General features: G+C 57.2%; 1 protein-coding gene across 1 annotated transcript; it reads right to left on the bottom strand.

Annotated features, from left to right (window-relative positions):
- Window positions 1-1537: 1537 nt before the first annotated feature.
- On the bottom strand, window positions 1538-19646 carry NRTN (neurturin). Its single transcript, XM_056512823.1, has 3 exons — window positions 19363-19646; window positions 4305-4590; window positions 1538-1962 (listed from the first exon to the last, which is right to left on the bottom strand). Exons 2-3 carry the CDS (start codon window positions 4561-4563, stop codon window positions 1538-1540), a joined length of 684 nt encoding a protein of 227 aa, XP_056368798.1. The 5' UTR covers window positions 4564-4590; window positions 19363-19646.
- Window positions 19647-20872: the final 1226 nt, after the last annotated feature.

Below are 20872 nucleotides of genomic sequence, written 5' to 3'. Positions count from 1 at the left end.
GCCAAGAGCTGCCTTTGGATAAAAAAAAAAAAAAAAGAAAAAGAAAAATCCCCACCAGGCTGGCTCTGTGTGGAATGTGGCTGGTCCATCCCAAACCCATCCTGCTCCCCCAAATTCTGTGCTGGCATCACCACCCAGCCCTCCTCCTCCTCAGGATGAAGCACAAGGGTTTTTTTTTTCCCCTTTTTCACCAGGGAGAGGAGCCAGGACACGGGTGGGGGTGGCACAAAGAGTGTTTTCCCTCACGTTGGTTAATGCCCAGGACATGACACCAATATTCTCCTTCTGTTTATGATTTGCTTTCTCTGGGAAAGGAGCCAAGGGGAGAAAACCCATCAATCCCAGGCAACAAATGGAGCCTGCCCAGGGAACGTGAAATGTGCAGGCTCATTTATCTCCCCCCAGAGTAAACAGCAGTGACAGTGCTGTAAATGTGAGCTGAGCACTGAGCCCCCTCTCCTGCAGGATCCCAGGGCATGGGGGAACCTCCTGGCACTGGGATTTTTGGGAGACACCAGAGCAGGGACGCTCCTGCCCGTGCCACCCACGCTGGTGGCCCTGGGGAGGTTGTGTCACCTCCCTGCTGGTGGCCCAGCTGCCCGTGGCAGGGGCACGGGAGGTTAATCCAGTTATTTCAGATTATCCCGAGTTTTAAGAAGAAAAGCCCCAGGGGCTGCAGGAACGAGACCGTGGCAAAAGGGGCACGAGCCAGAGGGAGTCAGAGCCAGGCTCAAACCGCCCTGGGTGTCTCTGTGACCCCAAAAAACGGGATCTGGGGTGCTTGAGCCTCCCCCAGCAGCTCAGGGGGGTCACAAGACCCCAAAGCTACAGAGAGAAGGACTCAGCTCCCACCCTGGGGCAGCACAGGGCGCCTGACACACCCCGAACCTGTAATGCACCCCAAAACACACCCTGGGTGTGCAGGAGACACCAAAACACACCTGGAGTGTCCAGGAAACACCAAAACATACCCCAAGTGTGCAGGAGGCACCAAAACACACCCTGGGTGTGCAGGGGACACCAAGACACACCCTGAGTGTGCAGCACACCCTGTCCAGCACCGGCACTGCTCACAACACCCCCTGCCTGTGCCACACCCTGTGCCACACCCCGTGCCACACCCTCTGCCACGCCTCTGTGTCACACCCTGTGCCACACCCCTGTGTCACACCCTGTGCCACACCCCTGTGCCACACCCTGTGCCACACCCTGTGCCACACCCTGACACAGAACCCCTGGCACGAGCAGGTCCCCACTCCCTGTGTGGGTCAGGTAGCCTGTGACAGGAGTGACAGGAGCGACATGAGTGACATGTGTGACACAAGTGACACAAGTGACACGTGTGACACAAGCGACACGTGTGACACGAGTGACACACGGCGCACACCCCGACTCGGACACGCCCAGCAGGGACCGCCGGGCCACCCGCCCAGGTGACAACACCCTCACCCACCCCCACGGCAGCACCGGCCGCTCTCCGGCCCCGCGGGGACGGTGACACCGAGGCGCCACCAACACCTCCATCCTCCCACCCCCCTCACACACAGCCGCACTCCTTGGCCGACAGCTGGCTGACGGTGTAGTAGCGGTTGTAGGCGTCCAGGAAGGACACGGCGTCGTCGTAGGCCAGGGGCCGGCAGCAGGGCCGGGCGCGCACCTTGTCGCCGCGGATCCGGCGGCGGCCGCGCATGCTGCGCAGGGACAGGTCGTAGCTGCGCGCCGCCGCCTCGCAGGAGCCGCTGCAGTAGCGGAACAGAACCGTCTCGTCCGACTGGTAGCCCAGCCCCAGCTCGCTGACGCTGACCTGCAGCTGGCGCAGCTCGCAGGGTTTGTGGCGGCCGCGGGCGCGTTTGCTGCGCGGGGATGTTGGTGGGTGGGTCATGGCCCGGCGGTACCGCGCCAGCAGCGCCGACAGCAGCTGCCGCAGCTCGCCCTCCGTGTAGCTCTCCAGCAAGGCGCTGTCTGCAACGGGAGCGGGGCTGGGTTAGACACCGTGTGCAGGGGGATGGGGTGGGGGGGTCTGCGGGGGTTGTTCGGGGTGGAGGTGGGTGTCCCTGGGGTGGAGATTGTCTGGGGTGGGTAAACATCCCCCCGGGATGGAGATTCCTTGGGGTGGGATTGTCCAGGATGGAGATTCCTTGGGGTGGGTAAACATCCCCCCAGGATGGAGATTCCTTGGGGTGGGATTGTCCAGGATGGAGATTCCCTGGGGTGGGTAAACATCCCCCCAGGATGGAGATTCCTTGGGGTGGGATCCCCCAGGATGGAGATTCCCTGGGGTGGGTAAACATCCCCCCAGGATGGAGATTCCTTGGGGTGGGATCCTCCAGGATGGAGATTCCTTGGGCTGGGATCCCTCAATATGGAGATTCCTTGGGGTGGGATCCCCCAGCATGGAGATTCCCTGGATTAGGGAACATCCCCCAGGATGGAGATTCCCTGGACTGGGGAATGTCCCTCAGGATGGAGATTCCTTGGGGTGGGATTGCCCAGGATGGAGATTCCTTGGATTGGGGAATGTTCTCTAGAATGGAGATTCCCTGGGGTGGGATCGCCCAGGATGGAGATTCCTTGGGGTGGGATCCCCCAGGATGGAGATTCCTTGGGGTGGGATTGCCCAGGATGGAGATTCTCTGGATTGGGGAATGTCCTCCAGAATGGAGATTCCCAAGGGTGGGTAAACATCCTCCAGGATGGAGATTCTCTGGACTGGGGAATGTTTTCCAGGATGGAGATTCCCTGGGGTGGGTAAACATCCCCCAGGATGGAGATTCCCTGGAATGGGATCCCCCAGGATGGAGATTCCCAGGAATGGGATCCCCCAGGATGGAGATTCCCAAAGGTGGGTAAACATCCCCGAAGATGGAGATTCCCTGGGATGAGGTGGGATCCTTCAGGATGGAGATTCCCTGGAGTGGGATCCCCCACGATGGAGATTCCCTGGGATGGGGTGGGATCCTTCAGGATGGAGATTCCCTGGATTGGGGAACGTCCCTCAGGATGGAGATTCCCTGGGATGGGTGGATAATCTAAGGGTGGAGATTCCCTGGCGTGGGATCCCCCAGCATGGAGATTCTCTGGATTGGGGATTGTCCTCCAGGAAAAAGGTCCCTTAGGGTGGGTAAATATCCTCCAGGATGGAGATTCCCTGGGGTGGGTAAATATCTCCCAGGATGGAGATTCCCTGGATTGGGGAATGTCCTCCAGTATGGAGATTCCCTGGGGTGAGTGGATAACCTCACTCAGGGTGGAGATTCCCTGGGGTGAGATCCCCAGGATGGAGATTCCCTGGGGTGAGGATAACCTCAGGATGGAGATTCCCTGGATTGGGGAATGTCCTCCAGGAAAAAAGGTTTTTTAGGGTGGGTAAATATCTCCCAGGATGGAGATTCCCTGGATTGGGGAACATCCCCCAGGATGGAGATTCTTTGGGGTGGGTAAACATCCTCCAGGATGGAGATTCCCTGGGATGGGTGGATCCCCCAGGATGGAGATTCCCTGGGGTGGATAAACATCCTCCAGGATGGAGATTCCCTGGATTGGGGAATGTCCTCCAGGATGGAGATTCCCTGGGGTGAGATCCCCCAGGATGGAGATTCCCAAGGGTGGGTACATCTCCCAGGATGGAGATTCCCTGGAGTAGGTGAACGTCCCTTAGGACGGAGGTCCCTTGGGGCAGGTGGATTTGGGGAGAGGCACCAATAAATGTCATAATTTATGTTCCATAATTTATGTAATTTCACTGTTTCCTATGGTCTGGGTCCCTGGGGCCAGCAGCAGCACACAAACTGTGCCAGCCCCTGCTGCCAACCCCCCATCCCTTTGTCCCAGCCCTCAACCCAGAGCTGTTCCAGCTCAGCTCTGCAGGAGGCACAGGAACGACAGAGGAAATCATGGTTTGACAGCTTGTCATCCATTTCCAAATTTCCACCCAAAAAAAGCAGTTCCTCTGGTTTGGAATCAAAACAAACACGTGGGGATTTCCAGCCCTGAGGGAGCGCTGAGGGGTGAGAGGAGGGAACTGCTCCAGCTCCTGTTTGACATTTTTTTATCTGTAAAAAAATAGCACAGAACTAAAAAAATTTACCAAAAAAAAAAGCTGTTTGAAGGGGGGGGGAAAAAAAAATCAGCTTTGCAATAAACGAGCTGTTTGAATTTCTGCTGTGCTCACACCAAGGTCTGGCGCCTCCTGCTTGCTCCAAGTTTTTGTTTAAACCATCCTAAAGGGGATGTTGGGGTTCAGGGGAGGGCAGGGGGTGACCCCACGGGGATTTGGGGTGGGGGGATGAGGAAGAGGAGCTTACACTGGGCCAGCAGGGAGCTGGGGCGTGGCAGGGCCCGAGGGGATCTCCGGGGAGCCGCCGGCAGCGAGGAGGAGGAGGAGGAGGAGGAGGAGGAGGAGGAGAAGGAGGAGGAGGAGGAGGAGGAATCCCCTGAGGAGGACGGCGAGGAAGGCAAGGGGATGAGCTCCAGGCTTCGGCTGAACATGTCTCTACAAACTAAAATGGACAAGATGGAGCTGAGGAGCATCGATGCAATGGCTGCAAACTTCCATATCTTCATCTTAGAGCAAGTCAGAACATTGAGACTCTGCAAAACAGGCAAAAGAAAGATCCTTAATGTGTGCCCCAAGCCCCCAGAACCCCAAAATCCCCAAAATCCCCAAAACCCCCAAAATCCCCTCCCGTGGGATGGGGGATCCTGACACCAGCTGTGAGGGGGAAACTGAGGCACGAGGGGCAGCCAGGGATGGGCTGGGGTGGGGGCAGGGCCATGGGGGTGAGGTGGCAGCGGTGGCATCAAAGTGGCACCAACGGGGACGAGGCAGCAGCAGTGGGACAGGGTGGCAGCAATGGGGACAGGGTGGCAGCAATGGGGATGAGGTGACAGCAATGGGGATGAAGTGACATCAGTGGGAATGAGGTGACACAGACGGGGCAAGGTGACACCAGTGGGGATGAGGTGACAGCAATGGGGACAGGGTGGCAGCAGTGGGGACAGGGTGACACCAGTGGGAATGAGATGACACCAGTGGGGATGAAATGGCACCAATGGGGACAAGGTTACAGTAGTGGGGATGAGGTGACATCAACGGGGACAAGGTGGCACCAATGGGCCTGAGGTGACATCAACGGGGACAAGGTGGCACCAATGGGCCTGAGGTGACACAGATAGGGGCAAGGTGACACCAGTGGGGATGAGGTGACACCAGTGGGGATGAAATGACACCAATGGGGACAAGGTTACAGTAGTGGGGAGGAGGTGACAGCAGTGGGAATGAAGTGGCACCAATAGGGACAAGCTGACACCACTGGGGACAAGGTGACACCAGTGGGGATGAAATGACACCAATGGGGATGAAGTGGCACCAACAGGGATGAGGTGGCACCAATGGGGACAAGGTGACACCAGTGGGAATGAGGTGACACCAATGGGGGTGAAGTGACAAATGGGGACGAGGTGACACCAACAGGGACAAGGTGGCAGCAATGGGGACAAGCCCATCCTGTCACCCCAGCCTGGGACACCTCGGCCCTGGTGCTCCCCTGTCCTTCAACCTCCTGGCTCCAATTTTTTATTTCAGCTCTTTGCAAACTCCTAATATTTTTCCTTTTAAAATAAATTTTCTAAGGATGGGTATTTAAAAAAAAAAAAAAAAGTAAAAAAGAAAAATTAAAAAAAAACCAAACCAATTCCAGTTTTATATTTACCAGATAGAATTTACCAGGGGAAAAAATGTTTATTTGAAATTGGAATGTGACAGGTTTATTTTGATTGTGACCACCCCTCGTCTCCACATCCCTGGGTTTATGGGATGCAGAGAATTCCCTGATCTGGGAATGGGACACCCTGGGGGATCCAGGATCCTTGCAGGACCCTGCCAGAGTCTAAATATTGTCAAGGGGGCTGTAAACAATGCCAGGGGAGAAAAGGAATCGTTTGGCCTTAAAAGGAGGGAGGAGGATGGAACCCAGCAGGGCACTGGGACATGGGGGGAGCTGGGAGAGGCTGCTGGGAGCACTGGGAGCACTGGGGGTACTGGGAGTACTGGGGGTACTGGGAGCACTGGTAGCACTGGGAGAGGCTTCTGGGAGCACTGGGAGCACTGAGGGCACTGGGAGTACTGGGAGCACTGGGAGAATTGGGGGCACTGGGAGCACTGGGAGAATTGGGGGCACTGGGAGCACTGGGGGCATTGAGAGGCACTGGGGGCACTGGGATAACTGGGAGCACTGGGGGCACTGGGAGCACTGGGAATACTGGGAGCACTGGGGGCACTGGGAGCACTGGGGGCACTGGGAGCACTGGGAATACTGGGAGCACTGGGAATACTGGGAGCACTGGTGTCACTGGGAGCACTGGGGGCACTGGGAGCACTGGGGGCACTGGGTGCACTGGGGGCACTGGGGGCACTGGGGGTACTGGGGGCACTGGGAATACTGGGGGCACTGGGAACATTGGGAGCATTGGGAACACTGGGAGTACTGGGAATACTGGGAACACTGGGGGCACTGGGAGTACTGGGGGCACTGGGGCACTGGGAATACTGGGGGCACTGGGGGCACTGGGAGTACTGGGAGAATTGGGGGCACTGGGAGCACTGGGAGGAGGGTGAGACCAGCCCCGTCTGCTACTGGGTCTCAAGGGAGAGTCGAACTCCTCATTCCACAGGAGAGGGATGGAGGAGGATGGAGGAGGATGAAGGATGGATGAAGGATGGATGGAGGATGAAGGATGGATGAAGGATGGATGGAGGATGAAGAATGGATGAAGGATGGATGAAGGATGGATGAAGGATGGATGGAGGATGAAGGATGGATGAAGGATGGATGGAGGATGAAGAATGGATGAAGGATGGATGAAGGATGGATGGAGGATGAAGGATGGATGGAGGATGAAGGATGGATGGAGGATGAAGGATGGATGGAGGATGAAGGATGATGGAGGGTGGAGGATGCTGGGGGATGCTCTAGGATGCATTGAGGATGATGGAGGAGGATGAAGGAGGATGAGGGAGGATGGAGGAGGATGAAGGATGAGAAGGATGGAGGATGATGGAGGACAATGAGGATGCTCTAGGATGGATTGAGGATGCTGGAGGATGGAGGACAATGGAGGATGATGGAGAAGGATGGAGGATGGAGGAAGATGGAGATTGATGGAGAAGGATGAAGGATGCTGGAGTATGCTCTGGAATGGATGGAGGATGATGGAGAAGGATGGATTGAGGATGGATTGAGGATGGATTGAGAAGGATGAAGGAAGATGGAGGATGCTCTAGGATGGATTGAGGATGCTGGAGGACTTTGGAGGACAATGGAGGATGATGGAGATGGATGGAGGAGGATGAAGGAGGATGGAGGATGATGAAGGATGATGAAGGAGGATGGAGGAGGGTGGAGGAGGATGAAGGAGGATGGAGGATGATGAAGGAGGATGGAGGATGATGGAGGATGATGAAGGAGGATGAAGGAGGATGGAGGATGATGAAGGAGGGTGGAGGAGGATGAAGGAGGGTGGAGGATGATGAAGGAGGATGGAGGAGGATGGAGGATGATGAAGGAGGATGAAGGAGGATGAAGGAGGGTGGAGGAGGATGAAGGAGGGTGGAGGATGATGAAGGAGGATGGAGGAGGATGGAGGATGATGAAGGAGGGTGGAGGATGATGAAGGAGGGTGGAGGAGGATGAAGGAGGAAGGAGGAGGATGAAGGAGGATGGAGGATGATGAAGGAGGATGGAGGAGGATGAAGGATGATGAAGGAGGATGAAGGAGGAAGGAGGAGGATGAAGGAGGAAGGAGGATGATGAAGGAGGAGGATGATGAAGGAGGATGGAGGATGATGAAGGAGGGTGGAGGATGATGAAGGATGATGAAGGAGGAAGGAGGATGATGAAGGAGGGTGGAGGGTGATGAAGGAGGAAGGAGGAGGATGAAGGAGGATGGAGGATGATGAAGGAGGATGGAGGATGATGAAGGAGGAAGGAGGATGATGAAGGAGGGTGGAGGATGATGAAGGAGGATGGAGGAGGATGAAGGAGGATGGAGGAGGATGAAGGAGGGTGGAGGGTGATGAAGGAGGAAGAAGGATGATGAAGGAGGGTGGAGGATGATGAAGGAGGAAGGAGGAGGATGAAGGAGGATGGAGGAGGATGAAGGAGGGTGGAGGATGATGAAGGAGGATGGAGGAGGATGAAGGAGGATGGAGGAGGATGAAGGAGGATGGAGGATGATGAAGGAGGATGGAGGAGGATGAAGGAGGATGGAGGAGGATGAAGGAGGATGGAGGATGATGAAGGAGGGTGGAGGATGATGAAGGAGGATGGAGGAGGATGAAGGAGGATGGAGGAGGATGAAGGAGGATGGAGGATGATGAAGGAGGAAGGAGGAGGATGAAGGAGGAAGGAGGGTGATGAAGGAGGATGGAGGGTGCCAGGTGTCTTCACTTCCACACTCACCATCCTCACACGACACAGTGGAATGGTGATGGGACAAGGAGGAACGGGACACTGGGATGGAATTCCTGGCTGGGAGGGAGGGCAGGGACTGGGATGGAATTCCCAGAGCAGCTGTGGCTGCCCCTGGATCCCTGGAAGTGCCCAAGGATGAGTTTGGAGCACCCTGGGACAGTGGGAGGTGTCCCTGCCCATGGGTGGCACTGGATATTTAAATTCCCAGCCTGGAATTCCATGATAATCAGGTGCCTCCAGTTCAGATTTCACCCTGGAGATGAGGGCAGGAGCAGGGAACAGCATCCTGTGTATCCATACCCTCCAGCAAGGCAGGACCAAGAAAATCCCAAATTTTTCCCCGACAAAACCGGTGGAAATGAAAAATTAGTGAAGAACCAGCAGCCCCAGGGGAGGGTTTGGGGGTGGAAGAACACTTTGTTCTGCTGTCCAGGAGGACACACAGCTTTCAACAGCTGATGTTGGGAATTTTGGGAGACGAACAACCAGCAGTGGGACCACCCAAACCCCTGAGCTGAGCCTGCATCCCCCCGGGGGGCTCAGCCCCCTCTGTCCTGCCCTGGGGAGGAAAAGGCTGGGCTGGGGCTCAGCCACTCCATCCCACCACCTGAGAAAGGGCCTCTGCCTTCTTCCAGGCCCATAAAATTTTAGGAGAGCGGTTCCAGCCTCGCTGCACGTCCCATAAAAAAACCTCCCGTGAGCAGCCAGAAATCCTGGCCCCCACCCACTCGCCTGTGACCTTTTCAAAGACTCAAATCCCAGCTCCAAAGTGCAAAACAATAACAACAAAGTTATTCCAGCCTTTGCTGTTGGTTTCTTTTGCTTTAAAAAGGAGACCAGCCCAACCTGGCCTTGGACACTTCCAGGGATGTCGGTGTTTCCATCTGTTTTTCCTGATAAATCAAAATCCAGCCACTCCAACCCCGCGGATGTTTTTTTGCCCACAAAAAAAAAAAAAAAAAAAAAAAAAAAAAAAAAAAAAAAAAAAAAGGAGCATTTGGGGTTCTCCAATTTCCCTCACTTTTCACTCTCACTTTTTTTCCCATCTCTCTTGCTTTTCAACCCCACAGTTTTTCCAGCAGACTCTTGGGATTTGTTTCCGATATCCGCCGACCCCTTAAAGCTCCAGGAGTCATGAGATGAGGCAAAAAAACGATTTTTTTTTTTTTTTTCCCCTTAAATCCTCCTTGCTGAAGGAATCAAAAGAAGGAGAAGCCAAAAAATTCAGCGCTGATGCTTCAAAGCAGAGGACCCAAAAAGACATTATATTCTAAGTGTGCCATAAATTTTCCGTCGATTCATGTTTCCGGGCATTGATTCATTATTTTCCAGAGCTCAAGAATGGATGAAGCCACGGTGTGGCCGAAGGATTTTTGGCAACACAAAGCACTTGGAAAGACAGAGGAGGCCTTGACAGGACATCAGAGAGAGCTTCCACCTGCCACACGCTGTTTATTTGAGTGCCTTACATGGGAGCCAAGCTGCTTTGAAATCCCGGCTGCTCATGACTCATCCCGCAGGAATTAAACAATTTCCATGGGCAGCAGCTCCAGGGCTGCTCCTCCAGCAGCAGCTCGGGCTCACAGGATGGGGCTGGGTTGTCCTGGAGAGGAGGGGGGTGGTGGAGAGACAGACTGGTCCCAAAACTGCCCCAGATCTTCTCAAAAATTCTCTCAGATCTTCTCAAAAACTGCCCCAGAGCTTCTCCAAAACTGCCTCAGATCTTCACCAAAACTGCCTCAGATCTTCTCCAAAACTCTCTCAGATCTTCTCCAAAACTGCCCCAGAGCTTCTCCAAAACTGCCTCAGATGTTCACCAAAATTGCCCCAGATCTTCTCAAAAATTCTCTCAGATCTTCTCCAAAACTGCCTCAGATCTTCACCAAAATTGCCCCAGATCTTCTCAAAAATTCTCTCAGATCTTCCCCAAAACTGCCCCAGAGCTTCACCAAAACTCTCTCAGATCTTCTCCAAAACTGCCCCAGTTTCTCCAAAACTGCCTCAGATCTTCACCAAAATTGCCCCAGATGTTCTCAAAAATTCTCTCAGATCTTCTCAAAAACTGCCTCAGATCTTCTCCAAAACTGCCTCAGATCTTCACCAAAACTCTCTCAGATCTTCACCAAAACTGCCTCAGAGCTTCTCCAAAACTGCCTCAGATCTTCACCAAAACTCTCTCAGATCTTCTCCAAAACTCTCTCAATCCATAAGAAAAACTCCCTTGGATTTTCCCCCAAACTTCCTCACATTTTCCTCAAAACTCCTTCAGATTTTCACTCAAAACTTCTCCAGATTTTCCTCAAAACTTGTTTAGATTTTTCCCAGAATTTCTTCAGATTTTCCCCAAAACTTCTTCATATTTTCCCCAAAACTCCCTCAGATTTTCCCCCAAAACCTCCTCAGACTGTCCTCAAAAGGATTTGCCTTTCCAAGGAGAGGGAGATGGATGGGATGGGATGGGATGGGATGGGATGGGATGGGATGGGATGGGATGGGATGGGATGGGATGGGATGGGATGGGATGGGATGGGATGGGATGGGATGGGATGGGATGGGATGGGATGGGATGGGATGGGATGGGCAGAGGGAGGAGCTGCAGCTCTCCCGGAGCCCCCGGCGCTGATCACGCCCCCGTTCCCTCCCTGCCCTGACATTTACATTCGGGTTGAATTATGGCTGGCTGGGTTTACATCTCACCAAACAGCTGGAGAGCAAAAAACCCACCCCCAACCCCCTCAACATTATGGAAATAATAAGGAAAATCCTCCCCCACCGAGCCTGGGGATGGGGAGGGGCCACGGGCACCCCGTGTGCCGGGGGCGGTGCTGGGGGTGGCGGCCGCACCGGGATGTGGTTGGGGAATGAAATTTGGGGAGTTTCCATCCAAAGGAGCAGTCCTTATTCCCACCATTCCATGGAATCACAGGATCCCAGACTGGTTTGGGTTGCAAGGGACCTCACAGCCCGTCCAGTGTCACCCCTGCCATGGGCAGGGACACCTCCACACCTTCCACTACCCCAGGCTGCTCCCAGTCCTGCCCAACCCGGCTGAAATTTTCCCTCGTTTTGGATTTGGCAGAGCCAAACCAGCTCTGAGGGCTGAGGAACCAGGACAAGGCAGGAATTGTGGGACACTGAGCCGTTCATCCTCTCCATGTCCACATCCTGGACACTGAGGGGCATCACCTTTGGGGCATCACCGTTGGGAATGAGCGGGCACAGGAGCTCCAGAGCATCCCAGGAAGGTCAGACCCGCACTGAGAGGAGATGCCCTGTCCCATATTCCCAGAGTCCCATAGTCCCATATTCCCATAGTCCCATACCGCCACATTCCCACATTCCCATATTCCTATATTCCCATATTTCCATACTGCCACATTCTTATATTCCCATATTCCTATATTCCCATATTCCTATATTCCCATATTCTCATATTCCCATATTCCCATATTCCCATATTTCCATACTCACACATTCCCACATTCCCCTATTCCCATAGTCCCATATTCCCATATTTCCATATTGCCACATTCCTATATTCCTATATTCCCATATTCCCATATTCCCATATTCCCATATTCCCACATTCCTATGTTCCCACATTCCAACACTCCCACATTCCCACATTCCCACATTCCCACATTCCCACATTCCCATATTCCTATAGTCCCACATTCCCATAGTCCCACATTCCCACATTCCCATATTCCTATAGTCCCATATTCCCATAGTCCCACATTCCCATATTCCCACATTCCCACATTCCCATAGTCCCACATTCCCATATTCCCACATTCCCACATTCCCACATTCCCATATTCCCACATTCCCACATTCCCATATTCCCACATTCCCACATTCCCACAGCCCACGGCGCCGACAGGAACAGAACAAATCCTTCCCGAGAGGGGTCGGGAGCTCCTCAGGAGGGAAAGGAGCACTGAGGAGGAAAATCCCAAATTGTGCCGGGGCCAAGGGGCACCTTGAGCCGCCCCTGTGCCCGAGCCGAGCACAAACCCAAATCCCGCGGGGTGAAACCCCGGCACGGAGACCCCACAGAGACCCTCCCGTCCCTCCCCACCCCCAGCCCCTCCCAGACCCGTTTTTGGGCTGGATTTCCTCACGGGACCCTCGGGGCGGTGCTGACCCTTCTCCCCGCGCCCCGGCTCGGCGATGGGATGCGGGGCAGCTGCTGCCCCCGAGGGACGAATCCCCGCCCTGGGAAGCGGCGGCGGAGCCTTTGATTCCTTCCCCGGAGGTCTCGCTTGGGCTTTCATGTCATTAATTAACGGGATCCGCAGCGGGAGGAATCCCGCTGGATGCGGAGCCGAGCGCGGGGATTTCCGCTGGGACCAGTCCGGGACCAGTTCAGCCCCAGTTCGTCTCTTCAAGGACAAACAATGATGCTGTTTGCCCTGCAGCCGCGGCTTCCCTCGGTTTTCCCCCATCCCCGTCCCCGGCGCTCGCCGGGACACGCCGGAGGTTGGGAATGCAGCTGCAATATCAATCAGCAGGAAAGAAAAGCGTGGCTTGGTGCAGCAGAGCTCCCTGCAGTGCCACCCAGGCTGGGGACACCTCGGGGACACCCGGGGGTGTCTGTGCAGAGCCTGGGGACACCCCCCCGACACCCCCAGCCCCGAAAAACGTCATTAACCCCGCTCAGTTCGGGGGTAATTATTCCCTTTCCAGCTAAAAAACTGGCAAAGCGTTTAAAAGTCAATGGGGGGAGCGTGGGTGGTGTGGTCTGAGCTTGTGGTGCCAGTTTGGGATCCCAGTTTATGATCCCAGTTTACGATCCCAGTTTGCGATCCCAGTTTGCGGTGCCAGCCCAGTGTCCCCACCGACCCGGGCGAGGTGTGGCAGCCCCGCCAAGGTCACCAGGGCCGCAGCAACCCGAAAACCTCCCTAAGCCGATTCCGTCAGAGCTAAGCTGCAGCAAGAGCCGCCCTTCGCGGGAAGAGGTGAGTAATTAGAGATTAATTAGCCGTGAAATCTCCCCGGGCACGGCCCAGGGCCGCGGCAGGAGCGGAGCGTGGCTCAGGTGAGGTAACACCGAAACTGGGATGTCTGCGGGAAAACTCCCTGCAGGCGGATCGCAGAGAAAATCAAATTATATCGCTTGAAATCGCACCAAACGCGGGATGGTTTCTGCGGCCACGGAGGAAATCGGGGGTGACAGCAGCCAGGGACCCCCCAGCGCTGCCAGGCGCCTTTGGGTGCTGCTCTGCCAACCTCCTGCGCGCCTGCTGCTGCTTTTCCAGCCCAAATTTCCCCTCTCGTGCCAAAACCCGGGCTCTGAATGTCAATTATTTCTGGATCCGGAACGACGTTCCCGCCCCCCCCCGGAATTAATAAACCTCCCGATGCCAAAAAGGGGCGGTTTGTCAGAGGAAAATAATTACTGTGGCTTGTTTGAACAATCCCAGCGCCTCGGGAAAGAGGGTTAAAAGCTTAAATTTTGGCAGCGAGACGGAGCCCAGGCCCCAGATGTGCTTTGCTCTGGGCCCGTTTCGACACCGCTGGTATCTGAGCTGCCACGGCTGCGCTGGGGGCAAAATCTTCTTTTTTTTCCAAGAAAGGAAAAGCCTTCGGTGGGATCAAGGAGGGAGAAATACGCCCGAGGCAGGAGGGATGTCACGGCAGCGTCACCTCCCGCAGCACGGCTTGGCCACCTTCCCCTTCTCTGTTTTGTGGGGTTTCCTCCGTTGTGGATTCCCCAAATCCCTCGGGGGGGGTCACTGTGCCTCAGTTTCCCCTTGTAAAAACACCCTGGAGCACTCCAGCTATTAATTCCTGATTTCCCCAGGGTTCCACCTCTGCCTTTTCCACCTGTCTCAGGTGTGCTGCCGCCATCCCTTCAGCTCCCACCTGAATAATTCCCATTCTCAGCCCTGGGGAAGCACATCCTGCGCTGACCCAGCATTCCTGCAGGATTCAGGGTGGATGGGGCGAGCCAGGGAGGAGCGGTGGGATGGAGGAGCCGCATCCCTGCGGGATGAGCATCCCCTGCATCCCTCCCTCAGCTGGGAATCCCTCGGTTCTTCCCTCTCTCCTCCCCACCCATCCCGAATTCCCGGCTGCACAGAAGGAGCCGCCTCGTCCCGGCGCCCGCCGGGGATTAGGGCGCTTTGCTGAGGGCACCGAGGTTTGCAAATCCAATTTGCGCTAAACCCCCGCAGTGGGTTTTGGCCGGAGCACGGGCTGGGATCCCGTCAGGATTTACTGTCCGACTCCAGCGGCAACTGCCAACACATTGAAGCACTTAGCGCTGCTGCAGAGCGGAGCAGGAATTCCGCCCGGGACACACCAGCAGCGCGCTGGGAAGGGCGAGTGCAGCCAGAGGGGTTCAGAACTGGGAGATGTTGGGAGAAATGGGCTGGAGGTGATGGGAGGAGCTGGAGGCGATGGGAGGAGCTGGAGCGGCTCCGAAGGGCAGCAGGTCAGCTCAGCCGGACTTTTGCCGTGGAGGTGGACACGTCCCTGAGCTCTCCTGTCACTGCTGGATCCCTCAGGGGTGAGAGGTTTAGCACTGGGAAGAGCAGATGGTTTCCAAAAAAGCGAAGTTTCCCTCTGCTCCCAGCCGGGACACCGGGGTGAGGGGGGAGCTGTGGCCACTCTGCCCTTCCCACCCCGCTGGCCTCGCCCATGGCTCCAGCTGGGGGTGAAAGATCGGGATCGTTTCTCCTTCTGCCATAAAAACACCGATTGCAATTGGAGCACGGCCACCCAAATCCTGCCCCACTCCTGCAGAGGAGCTGCCACCACAGACAGGGACAATCTCTGTGTGCCCATTTCCCCTTTCCCAGCAACGAGAAATTCAGGAAAGTGCGGTGGAAGATAATGGCATGGCCAAGAGCTCTGGTAAAACACGGACTGGGACATTTCTCTGTCACTGCCCCTGGGAATGGGGCTGGTCAGGGATGGAAAACACCAGCCAAGCTCAGATTCACTGCCCAGAGCAGCTGGAGCTGCCCCTGCATCCCTGGAAGTGCCCAAGGCCAAGTCAGAGCAATCCAGGCTTGGAACCACTTGGGATAATGGGAGCTGTCCCTGCCCAGGGTTCTTTCCAACCCAAACCATTCCATGAGCTGCTCCTGGACACAGCATCCTTCCAACTCTCCTTTTCCCTCCCTAAATTTCTCTTGGGGTGTTTTTTTCCCCCAGTTCAGGGTGATGCTCTCAGTGCCCAGCCTGGCTCAGCAGAGCTCTGCTCCTCCCCAGCGCTGGCACCGTCCCTCCCAGACGGCTCTGAGGAGCTGCTAAGCCTCAAAAATGTGTTTTTAATAAGCCAACACCACTTAACAAAGACAGCAGCTGCCCCATTAAATCAGAGGAGAGCTCTTCCTCCGGGGAGGACGGGATGGGAGTTCCTGGCTGGGACCTTCAGTGGTGAATGTCCCAAAACCCGAGGTTTGGGCTGGCTTTGGTGTCCCTCAAAGGGGGCACAAGGTTGGGAAGGCAGCAGAGAGGGAAAAAAACCCCAAAAAGCCACTCCAGACCTTGCTGGGATCATTCCCTGCCTGTCCCTCTCAGCTCAGGGAACACAACCACTGGAACCTGCAAGGATTTGGGATTTGGGTTTGCAGACCCTGCTGGGGGCTCTGCCCTGTGTCACCCTGGCATCGACCACCAGATGCCATCAGCAAATCCCACAGCCCTGCTGGGAGTGACAGCAGAGCAATAAACACACCCCGAGCTCCCAGGCAGCTCCTTCAGCCAAAATCAACATTATTAAAGTCAAAAAGGCCCCACGAGCCACGAGGTTTGGTCAGTTCTGCATCGCTGCCTTCACCAGCAAGACCCAGACACGGCAGTGATGGAACAAAGTCGGTTTTCCCACTGGGAAGGACCAGGGCTGGGTTTACAACCACGTCTAAACCAGGCCAGGATTTAATTGAGGGATTCTCCAAAGCCAGGACCCTGCTGCTGAGTTATCTCCATCCTTGGAGAGCTCCGGGATGGGATCTTCACCCTGCCCGAGCATCACGGGTCCCTGTGCTGCAAAAAAAAAGCTGCTGAAACAGAGAAAAACGCGACTCCTGCTTTGGATTATTGCAGCCTGGGAGCGATGCTGGAGGAGGAACTTCCCGTCCTGGGGTGTCTCCTGCGGCGGGGCCACCGAGCCCTCGGCAGCCACCAGCCACGCCAGCTCAAAGGGAACCTTTGCTGCGGGAAAACAAATTAAATGCGGTTCCACCCAAATGGAAACAGCCCAGAAAGAGGCGCTGATGCGGTGGCATCGCCTGCGAGGGGCTGAAACGCTTCTTGGAGAACCAGGCGGTGGCAAAGAGATGGTTTCAATTCAGCCCCGGGGTGATGTGCTACAAAATGAGGCCGGTTCGGGTTTCCTGAGGGAGAGGGGATGGGAGCGGAGCTGCCCGTGGCATTTCCCGTCCCCGATCCCCGTCACGCCTGGCACGGCCGGGAGGGAGCTCCTCTTCCTCTCTTCCAAGTTCCACCGGGAAAATCTACTCCAGACTGGCCAAATCCCAGAAAAATCTGAGTTGGGCGCGATTTCTCCAGTCCAAGTGGTTAAGGGTGGTGTTGGAGCAGATGGCTCACCTTGAGCAGGGGGCTGGAGAACCCCACGGCTGCGCTCCTGGGATGCCGGGTGATCCCAGTGAAACAAACCTACACCAGTAAAACAAACCCAGTCCTCTAAACCTTCACCAGTCCTCTAAACCTTCACCAGTTCCCACCTCCATTTCTGATGGGAACTCACACAGAGCCTCCTCCCCTCCCCGCAGCATCTCCCTCCGGCCGAGGCTCAGCCCTGCCGGGTACCAGGAGCTGCTCCACGGACACGGGTGACATCGAGAGGCAGCTGCGACCTCTTTGTGCCCCCCAAACGCACCCCAGGATGGGGGCAAGACGGGGCTCCCAGTGACACCCCACTGAGCTGCGCTGGGGACAGCCAAGGTGACACCTGCTCCGGCCGCACCGCGGGCTGGGCGAGAGAAATCCCGACCTCAAAAAGGGGATATTGCAAATCTTCCATCCATCCCTGCAGACCCCCAAAGTGCAAATCACACCCAAAGGTGCAAATCACCCCCAAAGGTTCAAATCACCCCCAAAGGTGCAAATCACTCCCAAAAGTGCAAATCACCCCCAAAGGTTCAAATCACCCCCAAAGGTGCAAATCAATCCCAAAGGTGCAAATCACTCCCAAAAGTGCAAATCACCCCCAAAGGTGCAAATCGCCCCCAAAAGTGCAAATCACCCCCAAAGGCACAAATCAATCCCAAAGGTTCAAATCACCCCCAAAGGTGCAAATCACTCCCAAAAGTGCAAATCACCCCCAAAGGTTCAAATCACCCCCAAAGGCACAAATCACCCCCAAAGGTGCAAATCACCCCCAAAGGTTCAAATCACCTCCAAAGGTGCAAATCGCCCCCAAAAGTGCAAATCACCCCTAAAGGTGCAAATCACCCCCAAAGCGCATCCCGGACGCCCTGCACGGCCCCGGGGGGATCCAGCAGGGAGGTGGCCGAGCACGATGTGATTCATGGCAGTGCCACCCAGTGCCACCCAGTGCCACCACAGCCGGGCCCGGCACCCCCCGCCCTTGGCACGGATGCCTGCGTGTCCCCCCCGGCTGTGCCACAGCAAATCGGACCCGATCCTTTTATTTCCATTTTATTTTCCGTGAGGTCCGGAAGGCGCTGAAGAGCCCGGGGGAGCCCGGCCCTGGTGCTGTGAAGTCGCCGCAGCCACTCACGGGCCGCTGGCAGTAGCGCGAGGGCGAGCTGGGCATTCCCGGGATGTGCCACACCTCCGACACCCAGGCGCTACTGAAAAATTCGGGATGTAGGAGCAGGAAAGCCCAATCCTTCCCCCCTCCCCAGCCCCGGAGCTGCTGGGGATGGAGGCGCAGGACGAGCCCGGAGCCGGGCGGGGACACCGAGGGCGTTCACACCGGGCGCTGCCACAGCACGGAGCAAATCCGAGGTGCAGCATCTGCAGCGGCCGCAGCGGGCAGATTTGGGTCGGAACCAAAGGGTAAAACCCAAACCCAAGCGCTCACACCTCCTAAAATTGGGCACAGAGACGCCCCTTCCCCGCTGTGCCAGGCAGAGTCTCGGCTGCTTCTGCCGCTAAAGCAGCACCCACGAGCACGAGAGGATGGATTCGGGATCCACTGGGATCCTGCCTTTAGATCCGGGGTCCCAGCGCGCTCGCAGGACTCACACGGCACCAGCGGGTGATAAACAGCGCCCTTCACCCAGCGGCGAGCGCGGAGCGGCTCCCGCAGCACGGATGGGATTTAAACCAGTGCTGGCTACAAGCTACCATATATGTGCAATAAAGACACCCGAGGTCTGCCTTGTTTTGTTAAAGCCTTGCTAGAGACGGCGGCGAGAGGGGGAAATTCCCTCCCTCGGGATGGGGAGAAATTCACCCCCCAGCCCCGGCTGAGTCTGGACATGGTCACCAGCGCGGCGCGGCCGGAGCTGGGAGAAGGTGACGGGGCTGGAGATGCCGGCTGGAGATCCTTCCGTTCCTAAAACTAATATTTAGACAGGAGCCATCTCCTCCCCGCCCGGAGCCGTCCCGCGCCGTGTTTGTGTTCCTGCGTGGCGGGACGCGCTCCAAGAATGAAGCAAAGTCCTGCGGCGGCCGCACAGGCCCGGGGACGCTGCTGGGTCCCCTCGCTCCCCAAATCCCCAAAGGCTCCGGTTCTGCCCCGTTCGGCGGTGGCAGCATCCGAACCGGCGGGGAATAAAAAGCGGCGAAGCCCCGGGGCTGAGAGCAGGGCACGGCGCGATGGGGAGAGGATTTACCGGGAGCTCCCGGTGCTGCCCCCGGTGCTGCCCCCGGTGCTGCCCCCGGTGCTGCCCCCGGTGCGGGGCAGGAGCGTCCCGGGCCGGGCAGGTGCCGCCGCGGCGCTTACCTGGACTCCGGGCCGGTGCCGGTGCCGGTGCGCGGCGCTCAGCGGCGGCTCCGTGGCGGGCCCGGGGCACGCGTGGGGCCGGGGGTCGCCATGGGCGAGCGGCGCGGGGCTGGCGCAGGGTCTGGCTGGGCTGGAGCGCGGCGGGGGGGCTCGGCCAGCGCCTCCTCCCGCGCCGGGGGACGGCTTTGGAGCCGGCCGGTTCCCCCGCCCCGCCCGCTCCCGAGCCGGGCTGCGCTCCGGTGCCGGTGCCGCCGCTGCCGGTGCCCGTCTCGCCCCGGTGCCGCTGCCGCTGCCGCCCGCGCCCCGCAGCCTGACGAGTCCGCGGCTCCCCCGGAGGAGGCACCGGCTGCTTCTCGCAGCGGAGCCGACGGGGCGGCCCGGCCCCGCCCCGGTCCCTCCCGGTGCCGCCCCGGTCCCTCCCGGTGCCGGTCCCGCCCCGCCCGGGCTGTGCCAGAGGCGCCGGCACTGCCCCGGTGCTGCCTCCCGAGCCCCGGTTGTGCCCACGGCATCGCCTCATTCCCCCCGTTTGCCACCCGGTGCCCACCGCGGGCAAGGACCAGCCCGGGCGCGGTGCCCAAACCTCCCCTGGCGGCGGTACCCAACGCCCCCGGCCATGGGCGCATCCCTTCCCTGCTAATTGGGGCATTTTTAAGCTGGGCAGGGCACGCCGGGGCCGGCAGCAGCTTTCGGGTACAGTCACCTCTGCCTTTCCAGCGGGGCTTTTCCCCACGCGGGTTTGGCAGGGTGAGGACGCCGGGAGCGCGGCTGGGTCACAATTTGGGACAGGGACAGGGACAGGGACAGGGACAGGGACAGGCTGAGAGCGATGCCAGCCAGGACAGGCTGAGGGGTGAGTGGGAGAGTGATCTGGAGATGAGCAGTGAAAACCAAACTGCTTGGCGGGATTCATGAAATCACTGAGTTGTTGGAAAAGCCCTCTCAGATCATCGGGTTCAGCCGTTCCTCCACCCATGAGCCCAAGGGCCTCTTCTGCGCATCCTTTGCATCCCTCCGCGGTGACTCCACCTCTGCCCGGGGCTGGACAACCCTTCCAGTGTAGAAATGGCCTTTAGGGCCCCTTCCAGCCCAACCTTCCAAGTGAAACCGTTCCAGCGCTCCATGAGAAGTGCTGAGGAGAGGCAGGAGAGCAGGAGTTCATCGATCCCGCAGCATCTCCCGTGGCCATGCCACATCTCCCTCGGTTTGGGCTCCTCTCCAAGCAGAGCTTCCCCCTCTCGGAAATCAGGGTGGTGCTTTGCAATGTGCGTGCTGGACATGCCGAAGAGACCCCCCAGAAATGCAAATCCAGCTTCGAGAGGGGTGTAGGTGCCCGTCGGAACGAAGCCAGGCTGGGACAGACCCGCTGGGGGACATTTCCAGCGGCTGCTCCCGGCACAGAGGGAGCCAATGGCTGTGGCAAACAGGGATCAGAGTTTAGAGAGGAGAGACTTAGCGCTCCCTAAATGACTGGCTCCTTCCTTCTCCCATCTCCCCGCTGTTTGTTTTTGCA

The sequence above is a fragment of the Oenanthe melanoleuca genome, chromosome 28, assembly GCF_029582105.1.
Source record: "Oenanthe melanoleuca isolate GR-GAL-2019-014 chromosome 28, OMel1.0, whole genome shotgun sequence".
Classification (NCBI taxonomy): domain Eukaryota; kingdom Metazoa; phylum Chordata; class Aves; order Passeriformes; family Muscicapidae; genus Oenanthe; species Oenanthe melanoleuca.
Note: the sequence above shows the minus strand (reverse complement) of the source record. Positions and strands in the feature narration are given on the sequence as shown.

Excerpts from the sequence above, each read along its gene's own strand:
- NRTN (XM_056512823.1), bottom strand. The coding sequence starts at position 4,563 with ATGAAGATATGGAAGTTTGCAGCCATTGCATCGATGCTCCTCAGCTCC. Across the intron at positions 1,963-4,304 it reads CAGCTCCCTGCTGGCCCAGT|ACAGCGCCTTGCTGGAGAGC; the intron begins GTAAGCTCCTCT and ends CTCCCGTTGCAG.